The sequence below is a fragment of the Mobula birostris genome, chromosome 11, assembly GCF_030028105.1.
Source record: "Mobula birostris isolate sMobBir1 chromosome 11, sMobBir1.hap1, whole genome shotgun sequence".
NCBI classification, from domain to species: domain Eukaryota; kingdom Metazoa; phylum Chordata; class Chondrichthyes; order Myliobatiformes; family Myliobatidae; genus Mobula; species Mobula birostris.
Window position 1 is genome coordinate 12,221,861 of NC_092380.1, and position 25,351 is coordinate 12,247,211.

General features: G+C 39.6%; 1 protein-coding gene across 7 annotated transcripts in view; it reads right to left on the reverse strand.

The window, feature by feature from the left end:
- Nucleotides 1-25,351, reverse strand: part of LOC140204816 (RNA binding protein fox-1 homolog 2-like) — a 286,828-nt gene that overhangs the window by 171,528 nt on the left and 89,949 nt on the right. For 6 of the 7 annotated variants that reach the window (XM_072271636.1, XM_072271635.1, XM_072271644.1 and 3 more), the window contains exon 2: nucleotides 20,459-20,506. The exons of the other annotated variant lie outside the window; for it this stretch is intronic. In XM_072271636.1, coding sequence (XP_072127737.1) covers nucleotides 20,459-20,506 — 48 coding nt within the window. The remainder of the gene's footprint in view (nucleotides 1-20,458; nucleotides 20,507-25,351) is intronic. 7 annotated transcript variants of the gene reach the window in all.

Consider the following 25,351-nt stretch of genomic DNA (forward strand, 5'->3'; position numbering starts at 1 on the left):
AGGAGAGGTGGCTACAGAGGTATGAGAAGTGGTCCACTTATGAAAATAGGAGGAGTAGGCTCCTTGCCCTGTCAAGCCTACCCTATGATTTAATATGATCATGTCTGGTCTGTCTCAGACCTCAAATCCTCTTCTATGCCAATTCTACATATCCCTCAATTCCCCAATCCTTCAAAACTTTATCTACTTCTGGTAATTTAACTGGTCCAAGTCTGCTAGTAATCATATCACCATATTGATGTGATATGAGTTTGTTTTCTTTACACTGTCAGCCAGATAGACATAGATCATCTATCTCTTGCAAATCTTTTTAAACCAGATTAATTACTTTGGGGCCTGTCAATGCATAATCACATTAATTCACAACTTTCCTGGCCAATGTCATCGATGTCATATTTATTTTTGCTGTAAATATATTGTATACCCCATCTTAAAGGCTCAGATTCAATCCCTAGTCAGTGCTAAATTGGTCAATCTCAGGCAAAGAGACATCTAAGTTCAAAGTAGTCATAGTCATCGAGGGAAAGGGCAAAAGGATCAGGATTCATGTACCTAATTATTATTTAGAAACCATTAATAGAAGCAATTGTGTGTGAATATTAGATGAGGACAGAATGTGACTTTACTATACAGGTCATGAAGTATCATCCAGACTTACAGCAAAGGTTTGATAATTATCAAGTTATAACTGGAGAGCAAAAAAAATTAAACGTAAAGCAAATATTTAGGAAAATCTTGATTTTTGAAATAAAGTTGTGAAACACTGATTGCCATTAAGTAGAGAATGCAGGAAGTGCTTTATTGTACAACAGATTTATACCTACATTAGTATAGAGCTAATTTATTTGTGAATTCAAGGCACTTGAATCAAAGCCATATAATATATTTTTATCTTTCATTTGCAAGATGGTACTGATGATAAAAATTTACCAAGAAAATCTGCAGTAAGCATTCAATAGCCCAATTACAGAATTGAATCCTGTTGCAGTTCTGTGCTACCAGAATGTAATTGATCCAGAAAGTATGCCTAACAATACTGTGATAATTTACCTGGCCCACAAAACTAGTAACCATAAGATCACTGCACCAATGCAGTCTGTATTCTTGACTTTGTCAGCTGACATCCAAATGCTCATGACTACATCCAAGTCCAACAAACTTTTTCAATAAGATTTGCCACAGCCTCACATTACTTCTGTTTGTCCCTGTTGCATTCAGCCGAAACACTTTCTTGCTGGCTGCTGATCAAATTATACATTATTGATGGCAAATTTGTAACATAATGGAAACCTTGGAGGTGGGTGCCCATATAAGCATGGACAACACAGGCTCAGGTCCCATAGCTGCATCTGTGGACCTTGTCTATTCCCATTCTCCTCCACACTCAGAACAGACTGGAGTCCTTCTACCTCCTCCTGAAGTCAATTAAAGAACAAGTGGCTTGGATTCTATATTTAGAAACTGACCTATCTCCAAGCAGCTCACATGGCTGAAAAAACAATTAATATAGTTGTGGCATTCAGTGATACCAGTGATTTAATATCTCAGTGTTCTCTACATTGTGGTGTGAACATAGACTGGAAGACAGTTCGGCAGAGCAAATCACATTATTGGCTTCTATACCAAAACCATTTGTTCTTGTCTACATGATAGATTAATGAAGAAATGCAACATTTCAGACACACTGAATTAACATCAAGTATGCTTCCTATCAGGGATAATAGCAAGTATTCTTTACCACACCTACTGTAAAATTCAGTCACTTTACACAAAGAACCATTTTTAGGTTTCGCTTATCCCACAAAAGGAACTATTTTTAGGTACTATCTCTGCATGTCTAGATTAAGAACCAAGAAATGTTCACCATAAGTAAAATTACAGATTTTCCTAACCTGGACTCATGCTTTTGAACCATTGATATTCAGGCACAGAACAGCTGTTGACACATTCCATCATTTAGCTAATGACTGAGAGGTAAGTGACTTTATCAATTAGCCACCCTGTTTGGGTGAATAGGTGAACAGCGGGCATCAAAAGGAAAACATGTAGAATATGAACCCAAGACCTAAATTCCAGAGGCAAGGTGAGAATGATTGCTCTTGACAACATAGAACTTTACTGAATGTGGTATCAAGGAGCCCTAGTAAAACCACTTTAATGATCATACAAAGAAAAGTGGTCATAGTTGTTGTAGATCAATCTCAAGATCCAGAACACCATGGCATGAATGCCTCAGGGCAGTACCCAAACATCTTCAGCTGCTTTAATGACATTCCCTCATTTAAAATTTCTGAACTGAGGACATATGCTGACAATTACACAATCTACATTCCCCTCAGGAATTAAAGCAGACTATGCTCACACACACCAAGATCTTGACAGCATTCGGGCAAAAGCTGATAAATAGTATTAACACTTATGCCACCAAAATGCCAGATAATGATCATCTCCAACAACAGTGAGCCTGACTACCTACCTATGACAAGTTAACAGCTGTACCAAGAGATGTCATCTTTAAGCTGAGTCATGTAATAGATTTCTTGTTTATCGCAGCTTGGCACAGAAGATCCTATAGCATTCTTTTGATGACAACAGCAGAGTTAACCTAATTTTTATCCTGAACTAACCAATGATCATTATCATGTTTGCTATTTGTGGGAGTTCATTATGCACAGATTAGCTGCCATGTCAGCTACCTAAAGGATTACACAAATTGTACTATTTTAACTGGAAGCTGTATAACTTTCTAAAAGGATCATAAATAGAGATAATGCAGACATAAATGGCTCTGTACCACACTATGTACTGTTTATCAGCTGCCGTCATACAACTATACTTCCACCACATTTCCGAAACTAGCATTCAGAGAAGTCTAATAAACTGGTCTAATATGCTAACGGACTTTCTGCAGTCAAGATGAACGCCATTTAAACATAAAAGAAAATCTACCAGCCCTCATTGTTAATGACATGAGCCTGCTTTTGCTCTGAGGAAATAAAATACAAGGCAGTACCAAAATTGATTATATTTAAAGCTGAGTTTCCTTACTGATTAGAATTCAATACAAGGTTGAGAAGTACTTGCTACAAGACTCCAGTGAAATAGTGTATGAGGATTCAATTGCAACATTTAAGGGAAGTTTGGATATGTACATGAACAAGAAGGGCATAGAAATCATTGGTCCAGGTATGGGCAAATGGGACTAGGCAGAAAATTAGGTTGGTGTAGACTAGATAGGTCAAAGGGGTTGTTTCTGTGTTGTAGTGCTCTATGTCTATGACTCTAGAAAATGTCTAGTCATAGTCATACTTTATTGATCCCGGGGGAAATCTAAACATTGAGATTAGCTTGAACATGGTGCCATAAACTAACAGTAAGATGTGTGTTTAGCCCACTGCTCTACCCTCTCTTATACTCACGAATGTGAGGCTAGGCACAGCTCAAACAACTATAAATTTGCTGAATACACAACTATTGTCGGCAGAATTTCAGACAGTGACTAGAGTTGTACAGGAGCGAGATAGATCAGCTGCTTAAGTGGTGTTGCAACAACAACCTTGCACTCAACATCAGTAAGACCAAGGAACTGGCTGGACTTTGGGATGGGAAAGTTCAGGGATCAGCAGTGGAAAGAGTGAGCAGTTTCAAGTTCCTAGGTGTCAACATTTCTGAAGATCTATCCTGGGCACAGCATATTGATGTATTTACAAAGGAGGTGTGGCAGTGGCTATATATCATTAAGAGTTTGTCACCAAAGAATCTTGCAAATTTCTACAGATGCATCATGCAGAACATTCTAACTGGTCGCACCACCATCTGGTATCAAGAGGCCACCACACAGGATCAGAAAAGGCTGCAAAAAGTTGTAAATGCAGCCAGGTTCATCATGGGCACTGGCCAACCCAGCATCGAGGTCACCTTCAAATGGCAATGCCTCAAAAAGGCAGCATCCATAATTAAGGAGTCCCATCACACAGGACATGCCCCCTTCTCACTGCTACCATCAAGATGGTGGTACAGGAGTCTGAAGATAACACACTCAAAGTTTCAGGAACAGCTTCTTCCCCTCTATCAGCAAGTTTCTGAATGGACAATGAATCCATTTACATTACCTCATTATTTTTTGCTCTTTTTGCAGTAATTTAATTTATATATTTCCTTTTGTAATTTATAGCACTCTTAGTATTACATATTGCAAAGTACTATTGCTGCAAAATAACGAATTTCATGACATTTGCCAGTGATATTAAATCAGATTGTTTCATTAATAATTTTTGAACCACCTAAAGAACATATTTAGCAAAATAAAATAGAACTTTTTTAAAAAAAAGGGAACTAAGATACAGTGCTAATAATCTTGATAGGCTACAAATGAATCCCTATTGTACAAGATCTAATGAAGATCAAGCATTGCAGAGATTGTGCCAAAGGGACTGATTGAACCCTTGATTTAGAATTAAGAAACTAGAATTTTCAGTTTGTCTATAGTCATTGATTGCATTGGTCTCAAGAACAAAAACTATGAAAAATCACAAGAGCTAGAAATTCCCAAATGGGAAAATCCAGAACAACTTATTTTAAAATTTAGTAATTTCTGATTCTTCAATCAAATGACAGAGTTATTGCACTGAAAAATAAAAGCTGTGGAAGCAATTCCGCCAGAATAATTCCGCTATCAGTTGAAAACAAAAATTGTCATAGCAATTTTTCCAGTTCAAGGAATGTAATTATTCAGTCCTCTTAAAACTCATGCCTGTCTTCAACCTACTCACCGCAGGCTACATTTCAGAACAAATCAAAATCAAGTCACACAAAGTCCATTTAAAAATCATAAATAAGCACTCCAATCCACTAAAATTGTTCAAGGGTTTTGGTACATTTTTGAAATTGAAAAACTTGCCTGCAAGCAGATAACCTGAACTTCTTTAGTTTACTTACAGGCTTTTGTGGTCAACTGACCATCTAACTTAAAAAAAAAGGATTTATAGTAAAACCAAATCCTTGAACCTCCATTTCTCTTATCCATACCTCTGCAACATCATCTTAAAAACAGGCATCAGTCCCTACATTTCTTGATCTTTCAGAAATATTTCACAATCTTTTGGAATTATATTATCTGTGGAAATGGATTGTGGACTTCAGAAAGGGTAAGATGAGAGAAACACAAACCAACCAACCCTCAAAGAGGGATCAGAAGTGGAGAGAGTGAGCAATTTTAAGTTCTGGTGAAATTAAACTTCATTCTGATTCTGTCTACAACTTTGGGGTCCAATGTTAAAATGAGCTAGTGATCTTCTAACAATTCCATCACTTGGATTATTTACTTGGACTATTTAGTTCAAACTTTGGTATCATTGTTGACAGGAGTTTGTTGCTGCTAAAACTCCATTGCCTTTGGGATCTTTAGACCTGATTATGCCAATGCATATCTGGCTGGCCTCCCTTATGTTATCCTCTGTAAACCTAAAGCCATCCGAAGGTCTGCTTTCCAGGTCACAACACCAGCTACACCCTGGAATCACAGGAGAGTGCAATGCTGGAATCTGGAATGAACAAACAATCTGCTGGAGGAACTCAGCAGGCCGAGCAGTATCTGTGGGAGGAAAGTAATCCTGATGCAGTCTTTCGATCTGAGACACTGACAATTTCTTTCCTCTCACAGATGCTGCTTGGTCCACTGATTTTCTCCAGGTAATTGTTTGTTGCACATGCTAAGCCCTGTTTCACTCTTCATTTCTGTTCTTTTGGAACTGTAGTGGCTCCCAATTAGGACCTTAAAATATGTAATTCAATGTTACATTTCCTTACTACATTGCGGAAGACTATACAGCCAACCTTTAGAGTAACCCCATTCCCTGTTTACTTTCCTGTAACATATCCTGTCTCACATACCCATCAATAATTGCCTACCTCCCACTTGCACCAGAGATAATTTACAGTAATCAATTAACCTAACAACCAGCCCCAATCCTCGTATACTGCACAAGTAGTCCTAATACCTCTCATAGAACTACGAGACAGACCAGCATTTGTATACTTAATGGTTAGAAGTTTAAGCTTTCTTTATAATTCACAGATTGCTGACATGGTACTGCTCTCCACTGTTTTTTGTCTTGGGCACTTCCATTATGATTTTTATAAGGTTGGACAATAAATATCAGTAAAAGATTTGGGAATCTGAATTTCTTTTATTGCAATGTGGTAGTTCCTACTGTGACAACTGTATAGTAACTAGTGTGATGACCTTCAAAATTCAGACACAGATGTAAAATCATCCACTTGGTGGAAAGATAAAATCCAACTGAAGCTTCTCTTGCCATAGCTGTCATTTACACTGAATAAGATCAGCATTTTACACATTTACTCTGATCTAAAACTAAGGTTTTTCTGGGACATGTAACCTGAGGAAGGGGTTGATACATATGCTCCTTTCTAGATCTATGGCGTTGACATTGAGAGCTTCAGGTTTATAGGAATGAATATTCCCAATTGCCTATTCTGGTCCAACTATGTTGATGTCACGGCCAAGAAAACCCACCAACGCTTTAACTTCCTCGGGGGGTTAAAGAAAATTGACACATTCCTGTTGACCCATTACCAATTTATTGATGCACCATGGAAAGCATTCCATCTGAATGTACAACAGCTTGGTAGGCAACCGCTCTGCAAGTGACCACAACAAATTGCACAGAGTTCTAGACACAGCTCAGCTCATTACAGAAACCAGCCTCCCCTGTCTATATTTTGTGCAGCCAGCATAATTAATAGAACATAGAAAACTTACAGCACAATGCAGGCCCTTCGGCCCACTGAGCTGTGCCGAACATGTCCTTACCTTAGAAATTATTTAGGGTTACCCATAGCCCTCTATTTTTCTGAGCTCCATGTACCTGTCCAGGAGTCTCTTAAAAGACCCTATTGTATCCGCCTCCACTTTTATTGCAATGTGGTAGTTCCTACTGTGACAACTCGGTTTAGCGAACAAAGCAGCGGAAACCCCAGCTGAAATCTTGAGGAAAACACACAAAGGATGCAGAGGGGGATCACAAAGGTGAGGAAAGAGGACCAGGTCGAGACAACAGAGACTTATGGAGAAGAGGAGTTCGGTGGGTAATAAAATGGACGAGTTCACGGCGCTAGTCAGGCGTCAGAGAACATTTCAGGAGTGCAGTGTTAATGTGTTTTACTGGAACGGGGCTGCACGAGGACATACGCGATCAAAACTTTTCCATGGACGGCTTCCAACCGTTCGGGCTGACTGGAAGCGCACTGAGAGCGGTAAGCATAAAGGAATTGGGGGCTTGCTGCTCTGGTTAACAATGAATGGTGCAATCCGGGTCATATTATGATCGAGGAACGTGTTTGTAGACCAGATATTGAACTTTTTGCTATTGGACTCCGGCCATATTGCACCGAGATACAACACTGGGCGTCACAGGAGGTTGTTCCTGCCTGTGGCCATCGAACTTTGCAGCTCCTCCCGTGGAGAGTCAGACACCCTGAGCCAATAGGCTGGTCCTGGACTTATTTCCATCTGGCATAGTTTGCATTTTGTTGTTTGATTGTTTGTGGTTTTTGTAATGCTATATTTATGCTCTATTCTCGGTTGGTGCAGCTGTAACGAAACCTAATTTCCCTCGGGATCAATAAAGTATATCTATCTATCCATCTATGGTCGGCAGCAGCCCATTCCATGCACTCACCACTCTCTGTGTAAAAAATCTTACCCCAACATCTCCTCTGTACCACTTCCAAGCACCTTAAAACTGCACCCTCGTGTGCTAGCCATATCAGCCCTGGGAAAAAGCCTCTATCTACACGATCAATGCCTCTCATCATCTTATACACCTCTATCAGGTCACCTCTCATCCTCTGTCACTCCAAGGAAAAAAGGCAGAGTTCACTCAACCTATTCTCATAAGGCATGCTCCCCAATCCAGGCACCATTCTTGTAAATCTCCTCTGCACCCTTTCTGTGGTTTCCACATCCTTCCTATAGTGAGGCGGCCAGATGTCTCCACACACTCTGGATATTCTCTATTCCCTCTCCCATTGGGTAGAAAATACAAAAGTTCAAAAGCATATACCAGCAGGCTCAAAGACAGCCTCTTGAAGAGTCTTTTTGTGTGATAACATGGACTCCTGATGTCACAATCTACCTATTATAAACATACACTTTATTATTTACCTACACTGCATTTTCTCTGCAACACACATCAAAGTTGCTGGTGAACACAGCAGGCCAGGCAGCTAGGGAGAGGTACAGTTGACATTTCAGGCCGAGACCCTTCGTCAGGACCAACATTTTCCCTGTACTTTTACACTTTATTCTGTATTATTTTACCTTGTCCTATCTTGATTCATTGTGTAAACATTTCATCTGTATAAACAGTAAACCAATACCATTGTCACCACCTCAATCGTACATCAATATATTTTGCAGTTTTTTTTAGTTGCTTTACACTCAAAACTTGAGCAAAGCCCTCGCTATCTTTTCAAAATGATCACTTCCTTGAGTGGGTAAGGGGGAGGTTCACACATCCATTATTATTCTTAGTCTTGTGAAAAGAACTGCTCTCATCAATAACGCTTGTTATCACCAATGGGATGGAGACTCTTAGTCACAAGCTCAAGTCTTACCCTTATGATCAAATTGTGAAACTATAACTTCATATTTGAAAAAGGTTTCATTTATATTAAGACTGTCAAATAAAAATTGTGCAATCATTCTACAGAAAGCTTTAAAAGGAGTGTTTAACAAGAACTCTTAAATATTTTCTAAATTTTTCTTTGTGGGTGAAACCTCATTGAATTTCTGCCTTTGAAGATAATTAGATAAGATTGTAAATGAGCTTCTCTTCTAAAATCCTGCGATATAAAACTGTTAAAATAATTATACACAATTACCATGAAATATGTTTCTTGTGTCGTTACACACCCAACCCGAAGATACAGAAATAGGCAGATATGTAATGACTGAGGTTTCCCCAATGGGTTCTTCCTCTCCAAGGATCCTGGCATGACATTTTGAAGGGGAAAAAAAACAAGCAGCTGAATGTAATGAAAACACAAACGATCCACAAATGATGTAATGAGTTCACAAGCTGAAAACAATTCCTGTTCATTCTAAAACTGGTCCAGTGGGGTTCAGCATGAAAAGTAACAAGACAAAATGAAGAGCCTCATCAAGGCAGAGTTGGAAGTGTTAGGGATTACAGACTGCATTACAATGTTATTCTCAAAATATGATGACATCTTTCAGAACAGTGAGTGGAAAATGAAAACAAGAGGGTTGAGTGTCTTATGAATTCTCTTGCTCTAAGAGGGTGGTAGAAGCAAAGTGATCTTGAGACAGACACAGCTGGTGAGGAGCGGGTGGTCAATCATGACCTTAACAAATAAGCAGAGAAGGCTTAGAGCAGCGGTCCCCAACCACTGGGTCACGGACTGGTGCCGGGCCGCAAAGCATGTGCTACCGGGCCGTGAGGAAACGATATGATTTGGTGATATGACTCAGTTGCACCTTTCCTCATTCCCTGTCATGCACTGTTGAGCCATTACGCATGTGAGGTCATTACCCGTGCATCATCCATGTCAGCGTGGGAAGGAGATCAACTCCTCGAACTTGCAAATGACGGCGGGCTGAAAAGTATGTTTGACATAACATCTCTGCCGGCATTCTGGATCAAAGTCAAGGCTAAATATCCTGAGATAGCCACGAAAGCACTGAAAATGTTGCTTCTATTTCCAACATATCTTTGCAATGAATGCAATGAAAACTAAATTGCGGAATAGACTGGACATAAGGAACCCCCTTCGAGTATAGCAGTCTCCCATCACAGTCTTGTTGGAGGACAACAAGCCCAGGGCTCCCACTGATTCAGCGATGTTGGTGTGTTGCAATGATTTTATATGTTCATACCGGGAAAATTATGTGCTGTGTGTTTAATATCCAAACATTACTTAAACTGTTATAATGCCATTGACTTATAAGTGATTATATAACCATATAACAATTACAGCACGGAAACAGGCAATCTCTGCCCTTCTAGTCCATGCCGAACACTACTCTCACCTAGTCCCACCGACCTGCACTCAGCCCATAACCCTGCATTCCTTTCCTGTCCATATACCTATCCAATTTTTCTTTAAATAATAATTTCGAACCTGCTTCTACCACTTCTACTGGAAGTTCGTTCAACACTTACTTCAAGCTCCCCTGTCCTCCCCTGATGATTGACTTATCACTATATTCATGTGAGGAAAATATGGGCTGTGTGTTTAATATTAAATATGCTAGATACACCCTTTTAGAAACAAAACTGAGTGTATTCGCCACTTACCACCTATATTCCGGTCGTGATTAGTATCATAGTCATACTTTATTGATCCCGGAGGAAATTGGTTTTCGTTACAGTTGCACCATAAATAATAAATAGTAATAAAACCATAAATAGTTAAATAGTAATATGTAAATTATGCCAGGAAATTATGAAATAAGTCCAGGACCAGCCTATTGGCTCAGGGTGTCTGACCCTCCTGGGGAGGAGTTGTAAAGTTTGATGGCCACAGGCAAGAATGACTTCCTATGATGCTCTGTGCTGCATCTCGGTGGAATGAGTCTCTGGCTGAATGTATTCCTGTGCCCACCCAGTACATTATGTGGGAGACATTGACCAAGATGGCATGCAACTTGGACAGCATCCTCTTTTCAGACACCACCGTGAGAGAGTCCAGTTCCATCCCCACAACATCACTGGCCTTACGAATAAGCTTGTTGATTCTGTTGGTGTCTGCTACCCTCAGCCTGCTGCCCCAGCACACAACAGCAAACATGATAGTACTGGCCGCCACAGACTCGTAGAACATCCTCAGCATCGTCCGGCAGATGTTAAAGGACCTCAGTCTCCTCAGGAAATAGAGACGGCTCTGACCCTTCTTGTAGACAGCCTCAGTGTTCTTTGACCAGTCCAGTTTATTGTCAATTCGTATCCCCAGGTATTTGTAATCCTCCACCATGTCCACACTGAGCCCCTGGATGGAAACAGGGGTCACCGGTACCTTAGCTCTCCTCAGGTCTACCACCAGCTCCTTAGTCTTTTTCACATTAAGTTGCAGATAATTCTGCTCACACCATGTGACAAAGTTTCCTACCGTAGCCCTGTACTCAGCCTCATCTCCCTTGCTGATGCATCCGACTATGGCAGAGTCATCCGAAAATTTCTGAAGATGACAAGACTCTGTGCAGTAGTTGAAGTCCGAGGTGTAAATGGTGAAGAGAAAGGGAGACAAGACTGTCCCCTGTGGAGCCCCAGTGCTGCTGATCACTCTGTCGGACACACAGTGTTGCAAGCACATGTACTGTGGTCTACCAGTCAGGTAGTCAAGAATCCATGATACCAGGGAAGCATCCACCTGCATTGCTGTCAGCTTCTCCCCCAGAAGAGCAACAACAACCCCCCCAAACAGAATCGCCAAAAATGATTTGTAGAAAAAAAAAATCGGCACGTACACGCATGCGCACGTACCACACAAGGCTTCATAGTCATTGTAGTCTTTCTCAGGGGTAAACAACGTACTTGACTGCTACTCTTGTCCGTTGGCAACCCTACCCCCCCCCCCCCCCCCCCGCCGGTTGGCCAGTCCACAAGAATATTGTCAATAATAAACCGGTCCGCAGTGCAAAAAAGGTTGGGGACCCCTGGCTTAGAGTAGTCTTCCTGTTCCTGATTCATACCATTTCCAATAATACACAAAACTTTCCTTAAACAAATTAACAAGGAAATAATATAGAAGCAAGGAAGTTGCACAACATATTTAACACCTGTTAAACTTCAAACAGAGCGCTTTCAGTTCTGGGTGTCACCAAAGAATGTCAAGATATTAGAAAAAGACAGAAGAGTTTTACCAAAGTTGAATTGTTCCAATGGAAGTAAATTAAATATATAAGAGACGGAATTAAGGTGATCAGTAGAAGTACCACAAACTTAGAGAAAGGATTTTTTTTGTTAATTCTTAAAAGATGTTATGATTTCTGAGAATGATGGAAGCAAATTTATTTACAGTTAGCATTTATTACTTTTAAATTAGTTGATCATAAGAAATTTCAGAGGTGATAGTGAACAAAATTTGACAAAAATGGTGGGGCAATGGAGGAACTTTGAACATTTTGCATTTGACAGCACCATTGAAAATAGAGATGATCATTAGTTTGTTCCATCCATTTGCTAATTTGGCTGTCTACCACAAACATCCAAAGTAGAGGATCACACAGTTTTTCTCTGACTTGCTGGTACATTGTTGGATAAGTGTCTCAAAGAGTTGAAAAAGATTACAATGAATCTAGTAACTTTAGAGATGGTACCATAAAAAGTATTTATGAAAGATAATAAATATATATATATCTTTATACATCTATATCTAAAGTCACTGATGCTCTCTGGGAAAGGGTCATTTTCTGATCTGCTCTACATAGAACTCTAATTGCATGACAATCTATAACTCAATACAGTCAAGATGTAGCCTTGCCAGCTGTACAGATGTCAACAAGTATTTTTAAATCTCATTTGGTAGCTTTTCACGAGAACTATAAGACTGAATTTAATCCTGCAAAGTGCCAGAGGTACATCTTGGGAGGTCTAAGGATCATCATTAAGAATGCTAGGAGCCTCAGGAGTACTTAAGAGCAAAGGAACTTTGATATACAAGCCCATGGATCTCTATGACAGCAGCAGAGGTAAATATAGGTAGTGAAGACACAAGGAATGCTGCCTTTCATTATTCAGATATAAAAGCATGGAGATCATAACACAACTTTATAAAACTTTGGTTAGGTCACAGCCAGAGTATTCAGATGCAGTTCTGGTCACCACAATATATTAAATGAATGCACTGGAGATTTACCAGACTGTTACCTGGAGTTGGAATGTTTCAGTTACATGAAAAGACTGCATAGGTTGGGTTTAAAAACGCAAACACGAGGAAATCTGCAGATGCTGGAATTTCAAGCAACACACATAAAAGTTGCTGGTGACTGTAGCAGGCCAGGCAGCATCTCTAGGAAGAGGTACAGTCGACGTTTCGGGCCGAGACCCTTCGTCAGGACTAATTAGTCCTGACGAAGGGTCTCAGCCCGAAACGTCGACTGTACCTCTTCCTAGAGATGCTGCCTGGCCTGCTGTATTCACCAGCAACTTTTATGTGTGCTGCCATAGATTGGGTTTGTTTTCCTTGAAACAGAATAGGCTGAAGGAGGACCTGGTATACGTGTATGAAGAGCACAAACAGGGTGAATAGTGTGAGAATTTCTTCCTTTAAAGGAAAAATTTTAAACCAGAAGCTATAATTTTAAGGTGAGATATGAGGTTAGAAGGAATTTGAGGATATTTTTTCCCCACTGTGTTTGCATTCTGGAAACTATAGCCTGTGGTGGAGACAGGTACCTGTACATTTAAAATACATCTTGAATCACCAAGGTACAGAAGGCTACTGACTAAGTACTGGTATAAAGGATTAGCATAGATAGGTATTTGATGGGGAACCTAGATATTTTGGCTAAATGGCCTTTTTCTGTGTTGCAATACTCAATGCCAATTTGGTAGTTTTCCTTCCAAACACCTACCTTGATGTGTCTGTCAGGTTTCAAGTCAGATTTTGCAAAGTTTTGCCAATGATTCTGCAGAGAACAGCATTGGTATACCCATGCAAGGACCTATAAGCTTCATGAAGTCCCAATCTCTGCCAGCAATATTCTGGGTGTTCTTTGCATGGAATAGTGGAGTTGGAGTTCACAAGAATTCCCATTCAATTAGAGTAAGAGTTCCGCTTTTGGGTCTTGCATTAAGTCACCTGGACCAATTTCTAATTGTTTTTCTGGTCATTTTCTAAACCAGCTCATGACATTTAATGATGTATATGGATTTAAAGTATTGTTGGTTTTCTACTAAATCTGTAATGTTCTCCTTCCCCTCACAGTTTGTCATTTAGAAAATTCAGAGGATTCTGGTTAATTGGGCCTTTGGCTAATCAGGGCGGCCACTTATTTAGAACTACTCTTAAAGAACAAAAATTGAGAAAATAGCCAGGATTTCCATCATTTACTTGGGACAGGAGACTTGCTGAACAGTTTCCAACTAGCTTCATTTGCTTGCACTTGAATGGCCGCTAGCCACTACACCACGCTGAGAGTGAAAAGTTTTTAAATAGCATCAGTTATGATGTTTGCGGTCAAAACGCAGTGATATTTGTCACTGATAGTGAGAAATAAGCAGGAAAAACAGTTCCAAACTGTTTTGCTCACTGTAGTTTCTGGCTTTGAGATGTCTGAACTGGCGCTGAGTGAATAATGAAACAATTTCACTATTTCAAGTTAAGAAATATGAAGAAGTTGAAGATAACAACAATCTTGAATGTTATAATAAAAGGGAGATTTGGAGGATGCAATCATCAAAAGCATTGTATGAAGGCTGTCCATTATCTGTACCAGGTGTCTACGTTGATTTTGTTCATTTACAGTCAATCAAAACAACATGGCTATGCACTCTGGATAAATTCCTCTGTTGATAACTATTAGGAACTAATATAGTTCTGTAGTACTGTACTAGTATTGGCAATGTTCTAATTTGTTCTCTATTTCATTTAAATACATAATTTGTTGCAGTTAAATGGTAGTTTGTCTTTTTTTATACCTTTTTAACTGTCTCTGTGAAACTTTGGCTAATTGGGACAGTTGCTTAATTGGGCCAAAATCTACTAGTCCTGATGCGTCCCAATTAACCAGGATCCACTGTACATTGAAATGTCATCTTGAATGTTTTTATATTTACCTGCATTAAATTCACTTGCAAATTTTTCTCATTTAATTGGTTAATTTGACCCGGCTGGTGTCATAGTGGCATCAGCGTTGGACTTCAGGACGAAAGGTTCCGAGTTCAAATCCAGCTCCAGCCGGCTCCTCTGCATGCTTTCTGTCCGTGCTGGGTTACGAGCTGGTGATCTCTTTGGAAACTCACCCGGCAGAAGGCAATGGCAAACCACTGCTGTAACTTGCCTCGTACGCGGTTCCCCACTATGTCAAAAAGGCATGGAGGGAAATTGTCCGCTTACCGGAGAAACTCCGGATGCGACGTACCTTTCCTTTTACTTGGTTAATTGATATCTTCTGATTTAAAGTTTCCACCCACATTACTTTTGTAGTCTGTCTACTGGCAAACTAGAATATATGGCGTTCTGCTCTGTTATCCAAGTGGCTTATGGACAGTTGGCAACCTCAACATATCACAAGACACCATTAATCACTTTGTATCTTCCTATTATACCTGCTGTCTCATGCAACTCAACCAACTTAAAATCAAAGTCTTATATTCCAGTGCATTCAACTTCAACTAAACATTGGAGAGCTTAATCAAAACCCTTCAGGAAATCCATAAGAATAATGAAAACAGAAATTTCCTTTCAAATAAACTTTGTAACCGTCTACAAAAATTCAAATCAGTTCATCAGGCATCAACACTAGCTCTTCCTAATCAAATGAAAAATTTGAAGCTATTCAGTAACTCTATCCTTAATTATAAATTCTAGTAATTCCCTGGTCACAGATGTTCACCTAACTACTCTCTAATTTACAGGTGTCCCTTTCTTAAATAGTACAGTTGCCATTTGCAAATGGTATAGAATTGCAAAATTGTCACATGTGCAGTGAAAATCTTGCCTTGCATTCCATTCATACAGATCAATTCATTACAACGGTACATTGAGGTTGTACGGGTAAAACAATAACAGAAAGCAGAATAAAGTGTTACAATTACAGAGAAAGTGCAGAGCATGTAGACAATAGGGCATAAGGCACAAGGTAGACTCTTGAGATTATGAGTCCATTTTATCGCACTAGGAGACTATTCAATAGTTTTATAACAGCAAGATAGAAGCTGTACTTGAGCCTGGTCATACGTGCTTTCAGGGTTTTAAATCTACTACCCGATGAGAGGGGGGAGAATTAAAAAAAAAATGTCTGGACTGGGTGGGGTCTTTGATTATGCTGGCTGCTTTACAGAGACAGTGAGAAATGTACAGGGTCTACGGAGTGGGGGCTGGTTTCTGTGAGCCACTGAGTTGCGTTGCACACTCTCTGAAGTTTCTTGCAGGCAAGGGCAGCACAGTTGTCATACCAAGCCACAACGTATCCTGAGAGGGCTATTGCTATGGTGTATCGATAAAAAAAAAGAGAGGATCTAAGGGGACGGACCACATTTCTTCAGCCACCTGAGAAATAGAGGTGCAGGTGACTTTCCTTGCCCATGGTGTCAACGTGATTGGACCAAGTCTATTGTTGTTTCACTCCTAGGAACTTGAAGTACTCAACCCTCCCTATCTCATCACCCTTGCGGTACATTTGAAAATACTGATTGTGCTCGAAGTCAAAGCAGACTTTTGAACTGAATGTACAATGGATTGCTACACAGGAACAGACCAGTCAGTCCAATTGGTCTATGCTTAAGAGAAACCTCCACCAACTCATCAACATATTCTGTCTCTCATGCTTTGTCCTTCAAGCACTTACCTAGCTTCCCTTCAAATACTTTTATTTATCTTAACTTGCATCAGTTTCCCTCTTCTTCAAGGCATAACTCATCAAAAGAGCAAAAGCTATCCAATCCTTCAAGCATCTTTTGTCAATTAATGAGACAGAAGTTGATCTTTAGTACAACTCTACTTCCTTATGTCTATGCCCCGAGATTCTTCTTGGCATCCAAATACCAATCAATCTCAGTAATCCCTATATTCAACAACTGAGAACTCAGAAACTTCTGGAGTGAGAATTTCAAATATTCTTAACTCTGAGAGAAGAAATGTTTCCACTATTTTAAAATGTCACATCCTCCAATTGTGCACCTTTTACTGTGCACAGCAGCAATGAGGTGAACAGTAATGTGTCATGACTTTTTCGTAAATAGTTCCTGAATTCTCAAGTTCTTTATCTAAGGACAAAGACATCAAAGGCATGTGTACACCATTTCCTCCAAGGCATATGATTAACTTACAAACTTCAAAGTAAATTTATTATCAAATACATGCACAACGCTGAGATTCATTTTCTTGTGGGCATTCACAGTAAATATAAGAAACAATAGAATCAATGAAAGACTGCCCCCAATCAATCTGAGCAAATACAAAAAGAAATAATAATAATTCTGATATACACTTCACTACCACAAGTACCACCATGGGAGCATATTTACCATATTGACCGCAGCAGCTGAAGTTCACACTTTATAGAGGAAAATTAGAGGTGGGCAATAGAGGTTGGTCTTGCATTCAATCGTCACACCTTGTTTCAGAAAGGAAAAAAAATCTATTTGGTTGGAACTTGCGCATTCTAACCTCCCACAGAGTAACATGATTTCTGAAATACTTATCCCATTTATCCTTAATACATCTGCACACAGGTGCAAATATCTTCCCAGTGTGTTATCAAGCTCTTTCAAAATCTAAAAGCTCTTTATCTTCATAGTTTTCTCTTTCCTGAAGAATATTTTATAACATTGGACAGAATATCATAATTACACCAATCAGAACTTTACACTTATCTACTCAACACTTTGCAGCCAGGGAATACAAATATCAAGATGAACACAAAGCAGGCAGAGGATGACTGGTAGGGTTGCCTTACTATCAAGATATTACAAGGATGAAATCTAGTTACACCAGTTATGCACTTCTAAACAGGCATTCAGTACCAATGCCAGTTGGATGCACAGGCAACTTCCTGTTTGACCTATAACAATGCAAATCAGGCTACAAAAGAGCAAGATGTCAGGGTGCTGAAGCCTGATTGCTAGTGCAATGATTTTAATGCAATTAGACACATTAACTAACTCAACATGTTTACATGCAATTATTCAAATTAGGATTGGGACTGAGAGACCCATGGTTTATCTTGACCTTGGGATATAACAATTCTGTCAGCGTCAACACGTGCTAGGCAGTAGGCATGTTCAACATCAAGAAACTTCATCCAAATCTCTAAAGGTTTTATTAGAGTCAATATTCCATGTCAGATCTTGTGCCTGTTTTAAGAGATTAGAATTGGGGTCTGATTTTAAAATAGTGTGTAACACACTACTGGCTACTGGACAGTGAAAATGTAGGAAACTGAATTTCCACCAACCAATTCTTCCATAATAAAAACAGAACACTCCTCAACTAACACACATGAAAATTGCTGGTGAATGCAGCAGGCTAGGCAGCATCTATAGAAAGAGGTACAGCCAACATTTTGGGCCGAGACCCTTCGTCAGGACTAACTGAAAGAAGAGATAGTAAGAGAAATCTTACTATCAGCAATTTTTATGAACAAATACAGCATAAAGGCATTCTGATTAAAATTAAATTAAAGCAAATGGATAGCACTGATGATGTTGGATTCCTACTTCCCATAAATGAGGGTGGATGTGATTGCTGGAGGTTAACACCAAGCCCCAGCATATCACTTCAGAAGGTCCTTAGGGCAGAGTGTCCTAAGCCTAATCATATTCAGCTGCTTCATCAGTAACCTTCTTGCAACTGCAAAGTCAGAAGTGATGTTCACTGATGACTGTAAAATGTCCAAGACTTTTGGCAACTTCTCAGCTAATAAAGCAGCCATGCCTATATGCAAGAAGACCTCCAACGTAACATTTTGGCACAGGATAAGTGGCAAGAAATATAGTACATTTGCAACAAGTGCCAGGCAATAAGCACTTTCAAAGGAAGGTCTATGCTGAACAAAAGCAAGAGTGGGGTGCAGTTAGTAGAGCTGTTGCCTCACAGATCATGCAGCCTGGTTCAATCATGATTTCCAGTGCCATCTGAGTGGAGATTGCATGCTCTCCCTATGACTGTGCGAGTTTCCTCTTTCAATATTAAAGTTAGGTTTATTTGTTACATATACATTTAATTTAGAAACATACCATGATATGCACTGTTTGTGTCAACAACCAACTTGGTCTGAGATGTGCTGGTGACAGCCCGCAATTGGCAGCAGTGCTTCAATCACCAACACTGCATGCCCATAACTTACTAATCCTAATTGTACATCTTTAGAATGTGAGAGGAAACCAGAGCACATACAAACCCCATAGACAGGGGCAAGGATTGAACTCCGATTTTATAGCGGCAGCTGTAAATCATTACACTGATTGCTACACTACCAAAAGATATGGTAGGTTTATAGGAATGTGGGGAGAATAAAATGAGATTGGCATAAGATTAGTACAAATGGGCACATGATGGATGGCATCAAGTTGGTTGGCTGAAGGGAGTGCTCTTATGGAGCAAATCTCTAAGCCTGTTCCTTGACATTCAATGGTATTATCAATCTTGATTTCAATACCATCAATATCCTAGCAGTCACTATTGATCAGAAATTCAAAGGGCCTTGCCACATAATTACCAGCACTAAAAGATCAGTTGAGAGGTTGGCCAAATATCTCATCTCATGATGCTCCTCACAAATTTCACCACCAACAAGGCATGAATCAAGAGTGTGATGGAATACTTTTCACTTACCTGGATGAATGCAACACCAAAAACTTTCAAAATAAGCAACACTGTACAGAACAAGCAGCCTATTAGACTGGCACTCCATCTACCTTGTTAAATATTCACTCCCTTTGAAATGCAATGTAGATACCTGCCTTTGGTACTGCAATAGACCTTCCCAAACCTATGACCAAGAAGGACAAGGGCAGGTTCAGAAGGGGCGATGTTGTATCAGTAAAATGTCTATGACAAGGGTGTCCAACCACAAACAAGAGAAAATCTGCAGATGCTGGAAATCAAAGCAATACAACACAAACTGCTAGAGGAATGTCAGCTGGCCAGGCAGCACCTATGGAAAAGAGTACAATCGATGTTTCAGGCAGAGACCCTTCATGAGGAACCTCATTGGTCCCTCACAAATTCTGAAATTTGAAATACTTTTGCTGGGCTCCTGTTTATTTTAAACATTTCACAACCATCACCATTAAGATGGGAGGCAAAACTTATTTAAGCTTGAGTACCAATGTATCAAATTAAAAATTCTGACAATTGATTCAACATAGAAAATTCTGTAATTTACTTAATAGTTTTGCCACAGAAATAACATGCAGCACCCTAGATTTTATTGGGGAAATGAAATAAATTAAGAGTGGTTCCAGTAAGATTTTAAGGGGCAATAGAGTCAACGATCATCATCTTGAAGATTTTGTTTCCATTATTTTGTAAGCAATATATTCTTTGGATAAAGAATCCAAATAATCTATGCAGAAATGACTTTGAACTTAATGCAAGAGTTAAGTGATGGATGAAATGGCTTTGGATTATTGCGAGAGCTACCATGAAATTCTCTTAAATATGGTCATAAGTAAAATTAACCTGTGACACCAAAAATTGCTGACACTAAGTTAAAGCTCCCTGTAGAAACTATAAGCTTTCTTACCATGAAGTCACACCGCTCTGTACAATCTTTGAACTCCAGTGCTGAATCCTAGAGAAAAGAACAGTACACTAGCTTCATACTGCACCACATTGAATACTGTAACAAACAAATTATATAATGAAGCATGCCCATTTAAGTTTCTTGGACAATATCCCAATTTTGTGAAGATGCTGATTCATGGCTCCATAAGCACCAAGCTTTTTGCTACTTCCTTGTTCAAACGATATTGCTCCATATATGCACGTAGATACAGGGGTTCAGCAAGCCATTACAAAACTATTTAGTGTTTTAAGAGTGTACCTTTTAAAAGCCCTTCCGCATTCATAAGCACTTCATAATACCAAAGGCTCACTTTTATGTAATGAAATGTCATTTAAAATGCAAATCTTTGCTGGAAAATTAGTAATTTCCATAACAACACTTAATTAAATAATGAATTACTATTTCAGTTAAAATCTTAATTTGAACAAACTACTTTTATAAATTCATGATCATTTTCCTTGCAGGTTGATATGAAAACAGCTTAATGCTACTTAAAAAGTTGCCAGCTTCCGCCTATGCAATAGCAAGGGCAATTTCTATCTGAAATGGGACAAATCTTCAAAAAAAGTTGATATGAGTTACAATCAGCTTAAGCAAAGAATAACGGGATTTATATCAATCGCCTTTTCCCACTAATATCAACAAATAACCTGCTTATTTTCAAAGCTCTGACATAAAAAATGTGGGAGATTTATGTCTTTCCTTCTCAAAAATTTGTTTGCGCCATTTTAAAAACTTCCACTTTTGCAAGGATTATTTCTCTCAAGTGTTTTTCCCCCCATTAACTGCAGCATCTAGTGGTATAAACTATAACTACATCCTAGGCGATCACACTAGAATGCTGTGAAAGTCTCAGTCAGATTGGGCATACTTACAAGGAGTACAAAGATAACTAGCTACACTCAAATCCACTTCTATTTTTGACTGGCCCATAGCACTGATTTTGGAAAGCTGTCCAAAGGTTCCAATAACTTAATTGCAAAATTGTCTCCAGACATACCTCCAAACCATTTTTTGATTTTGTATTCAACATCTAGAGTGGAATTTTCTTTTTTAAAATGCCTTTCCTCCTTACTTCTTGCTTTCCCAACATTAATAGTTCTATGATATCTTGTTACCTTCACTTAATACTGTCACACACTTCTAAGTTCCTGTTTAATGTTTGACACCAAGTTGATTGAAGTGTTCAGTGTTATAATGTAACAAAATAAGTACAGAATTCATCTCAGAATAATGGGATGGCAATTCAGAAATCGGTTGAGAAGAAATTTCTTCACCTGGGGGCAGTTAATTTTTGGAATTAACTAAGAGTGTGGTGCTTGCTCAAGGACCAGGGATATTGAAAACAGAAATCACAGAATATAGATTTAATGCAGGGACGTAGTTCTGAGGTTAAAGACCAAGCATATTTGCATAATTTTACTGAATAGCAAAGCAATTACCTGGAGCCACATGGTCTACTCCTGTTTCTATGTTCTTTTTTATTATAAAATGGCACACAAGTATGGGGTGTATGGGGTGTCCAGGGAGGGGTAGCACCTTTGGTGAAGAGCTTTGTTGAAGGCTAAACCAAGCGAGGGTAGCTGCTAGGCCTCAGTGAGATAGGGACACGCCTGTCCAAGTATGCGAAGTCAGTTCCAGCAGACTAGGTGGATGAGATCTACAGCAAGATCCAACAGTCAGGAAGGTGGTTCTGCAATGCTCTGTGGACAGCAAAAGGCATGACAAGGCGCAGAAGACCTCATGGTCATCCACTGCAACCAAGGAAAACCTTAGTTTGTTCATACTACTGGACTCGGACTTCTAAGGTCAAGAGTGTGGAACTGTCCTAGTGCAACGACTTTTCCAGTTTAAAAATTCTCCCGCACGGGTCTCCTGTCATCGTCGGACACCTGCCATACCACACACAAGTATTTGCAGTAATAGCAATGTCCAAGATATTCTACATTCTATCACTCACCAGGCAAAAAGCATTAAAGTGTACTCTAATGGAGGCAATTTGTTGACCTAACATAAAAAATCTTAAGAATTTCACTTGTTATAAAGCAGGGCTGAGGTTTAAACCAAAATCAAATTCAGAAAGACCATATTCTCTGACAAAAGCCACGAAAAAACAAAGACATTTTAGGATGAGATTAGAGAGCTTGCTTGCACCTCCTCTTAAATGTTATTGAAATAAAAAACACATTTGATTAGTTAGGAAACAGGAAGGAGAAACCTTAGGCATGTCCTCTCTAATATTACTTTAAAATACTCAATTTTAGGATCAGCAATCTCAACAAGTGTACTATGTACTCTGCTCACTTAAGCTAATATTTCCTTGGAAAATGGAGCTAAAATTGGAAGAAACATCATGTTATACTGACTGATGATTACAAAAGGCCTTGAGCCACCACACACATGGCATAAGTATGCACAGAGTAATACAAAGGAAGCAATGGGAAGAAAAAACAAGCAGTTTGCCAATGCTCTCTGCCAGCAATTGTCAAAATGCACAGAAAGAAACACATCTCAACAAAGAGTGAACTCTTGGTATTTGTTTCTACATCCCACACTTATATCGCAGACAACCCATTAAAGTAAGTCTCTGTAGTACAAGTTCAAATAAATCTACAGCTACTCAACTATTAACTTTACCAAAAATGAAATTTATCATTAATGTTTATCAGCATCCTTTCAATATTTGACATCTTTGAGCCCAGTGAACTTTGCTAGAGCTAACCTGCATCTCAAAGTCTGCAAAGCAAGAAAAGGATTTGCAAAAAAAATTCCACCAAGGTACTTCCAATCAATTCAGTATTTCTGCTAAATATGAACATTACAGTCAGGGACAAGAATTACAGCCTCTATTATACTTTGGTCATATTTATGCTGACGAATGATTTTAGCAGGATCAGCAGATCTTGCCACAAGTGCGAGAGGTGGTGTTTGATGGGGTGGATAGGTTGGTCCTTTGGATTATTGCATTGTCCTTCCATTGTTTACTCTTAGCCTCCACATGAGCCCAAAACCCAAAGAGTTCAATGCATTTCCAGATAAATTTTCTATCAGTCTGAGCAGTCTTAAGACATTGATTGCCATGAGTTAGTGAGGATATTACATATTTTTCAGAGTAGCTTTGCAAAATTTCATGAAGCATTTTCTTTGTCTTCCTGTAACATTCTTGCTGTGACAGAACTCAAAGTGCACTTGCATTGAAATTCTCATGTCAGGTACGCACACAGATGGGCTTCCTGTGAAGTTGGTTGAGCATGATAAGGGGCTCAGTGCAGGAATGACGGCCTGGGAAAGGGCAACTTACATTGGATAAGAAAGTAGCATTGTAAGAACTTCTCCAGGGCTTTGGAGGAGAACAGATTACTGTTGCGTGGTTGACACCACAGGCTACATTTGAGGTCTTCATCTGCAAATCTGCAGGTATCCAGAAGATTCTGCTGGCTACTTAGATGCACTGGTTGATTTTTGTTTAAATATCTGCTCTCAGAAAAAGGCAACTCCCAAGTGTCCTATATTGATCAGGGTCTCAACATGGATCTAGATCAGTGGTCCCCAACCACCTGGCTGTGGACCGATACTGAGCCACGAGGAAACGATATGATTTGCGATATGAGTCAGCTGCACCTTTCCTCATTCCCTGTCATGCCCACTGTTGAACTGTAACACACGCGAGGTCATCGGTGACCCAAGACGTGCAAAGGAATAGGTCCGTGACCCATTTGTGAATGTCCCCAGTGAATCATCCATGTCAGCGCGGGAAGATCATCAACTCCTCGAGCTTGCAAATGACAGTGAGCTGAAAAGTATGTTTACACAACATCTCTGCCGGCATTCTGGATCAAAGTCAAGGCTCAATAACCTGAGATAGCCACGAAAGCACTGAAAACGTTGCTTCCATTTCCAACATCATATCGCTGTGAAGCGGAGTTTTCTGCAATGAATGCAACGAAAACTAAATTGCGGAATAGACTGGACATAAGGAACCCCGTTCGAGTATCACTGTCTCCCAACACCTCTCGATGGGACTGTCTTGTTGCAGGAAAACAAGCCCAGGGCTCCCACTGATTCAGCGATATGGGTGTGTTGCAATCATTTTATATGTTCATATGAGAAAATTATGCACTGTGTGTTTATTATCCAAATGTTACTTAAAATGTTACGATGCTATTGCCTTGTAAGTGACTTATCACTGGTCCCCAACCTCCGGGCAGCGAAGCATGCAGCGGTACAGCAGTAGCCAGAACACACCCAGCACACCTTTAAGAAAAAAGCCGAAATAAACAAGCTAATTAATTAGGTGCTGCCTGGCACGCAAATGTCGGCCCAGATCAGAGGCGATTGCCGATTGGGTCGCCTCTGATCTGGGCCGACATTTACGTGCCGGGCGGCACCTAATACAATTAGCTTGTTTATTTCGGCTTTTTTCTTAAAGGTGTGCTGAGTGCATTCTGGCTACTGCTGCACGCTTCGCGGCAATGTATCGGTCCGCGGCCTGGAGGTTTGGGACCACTGTTATAATTGACTTATCACTATATTCATGCGAGGAAAATATGCCTTGTGTGTTTAATATTAAATTCGTTAGATAAACCCCTTTGGAAACGAAATTGAGTGTATTAGCCACTTATAAGTGACTTATAGTTGACTTATCACCTATATTCCGGTCGTGATTACCCCCCGCCCCAAGTCCGCCGATCCGCAAGAATTTTGTCAATATTAAACTGGTTCGCGGTGCAAAAAAGGTTGGGGACCCCTGATCTAGATTATACTGAGTAGATGTACGTGTTAAGTAGTAGGAACAATTTAATGAAGGATCTTTATCGTCTTGCTTAGTACAAGGTCCACCCTGAATGATGG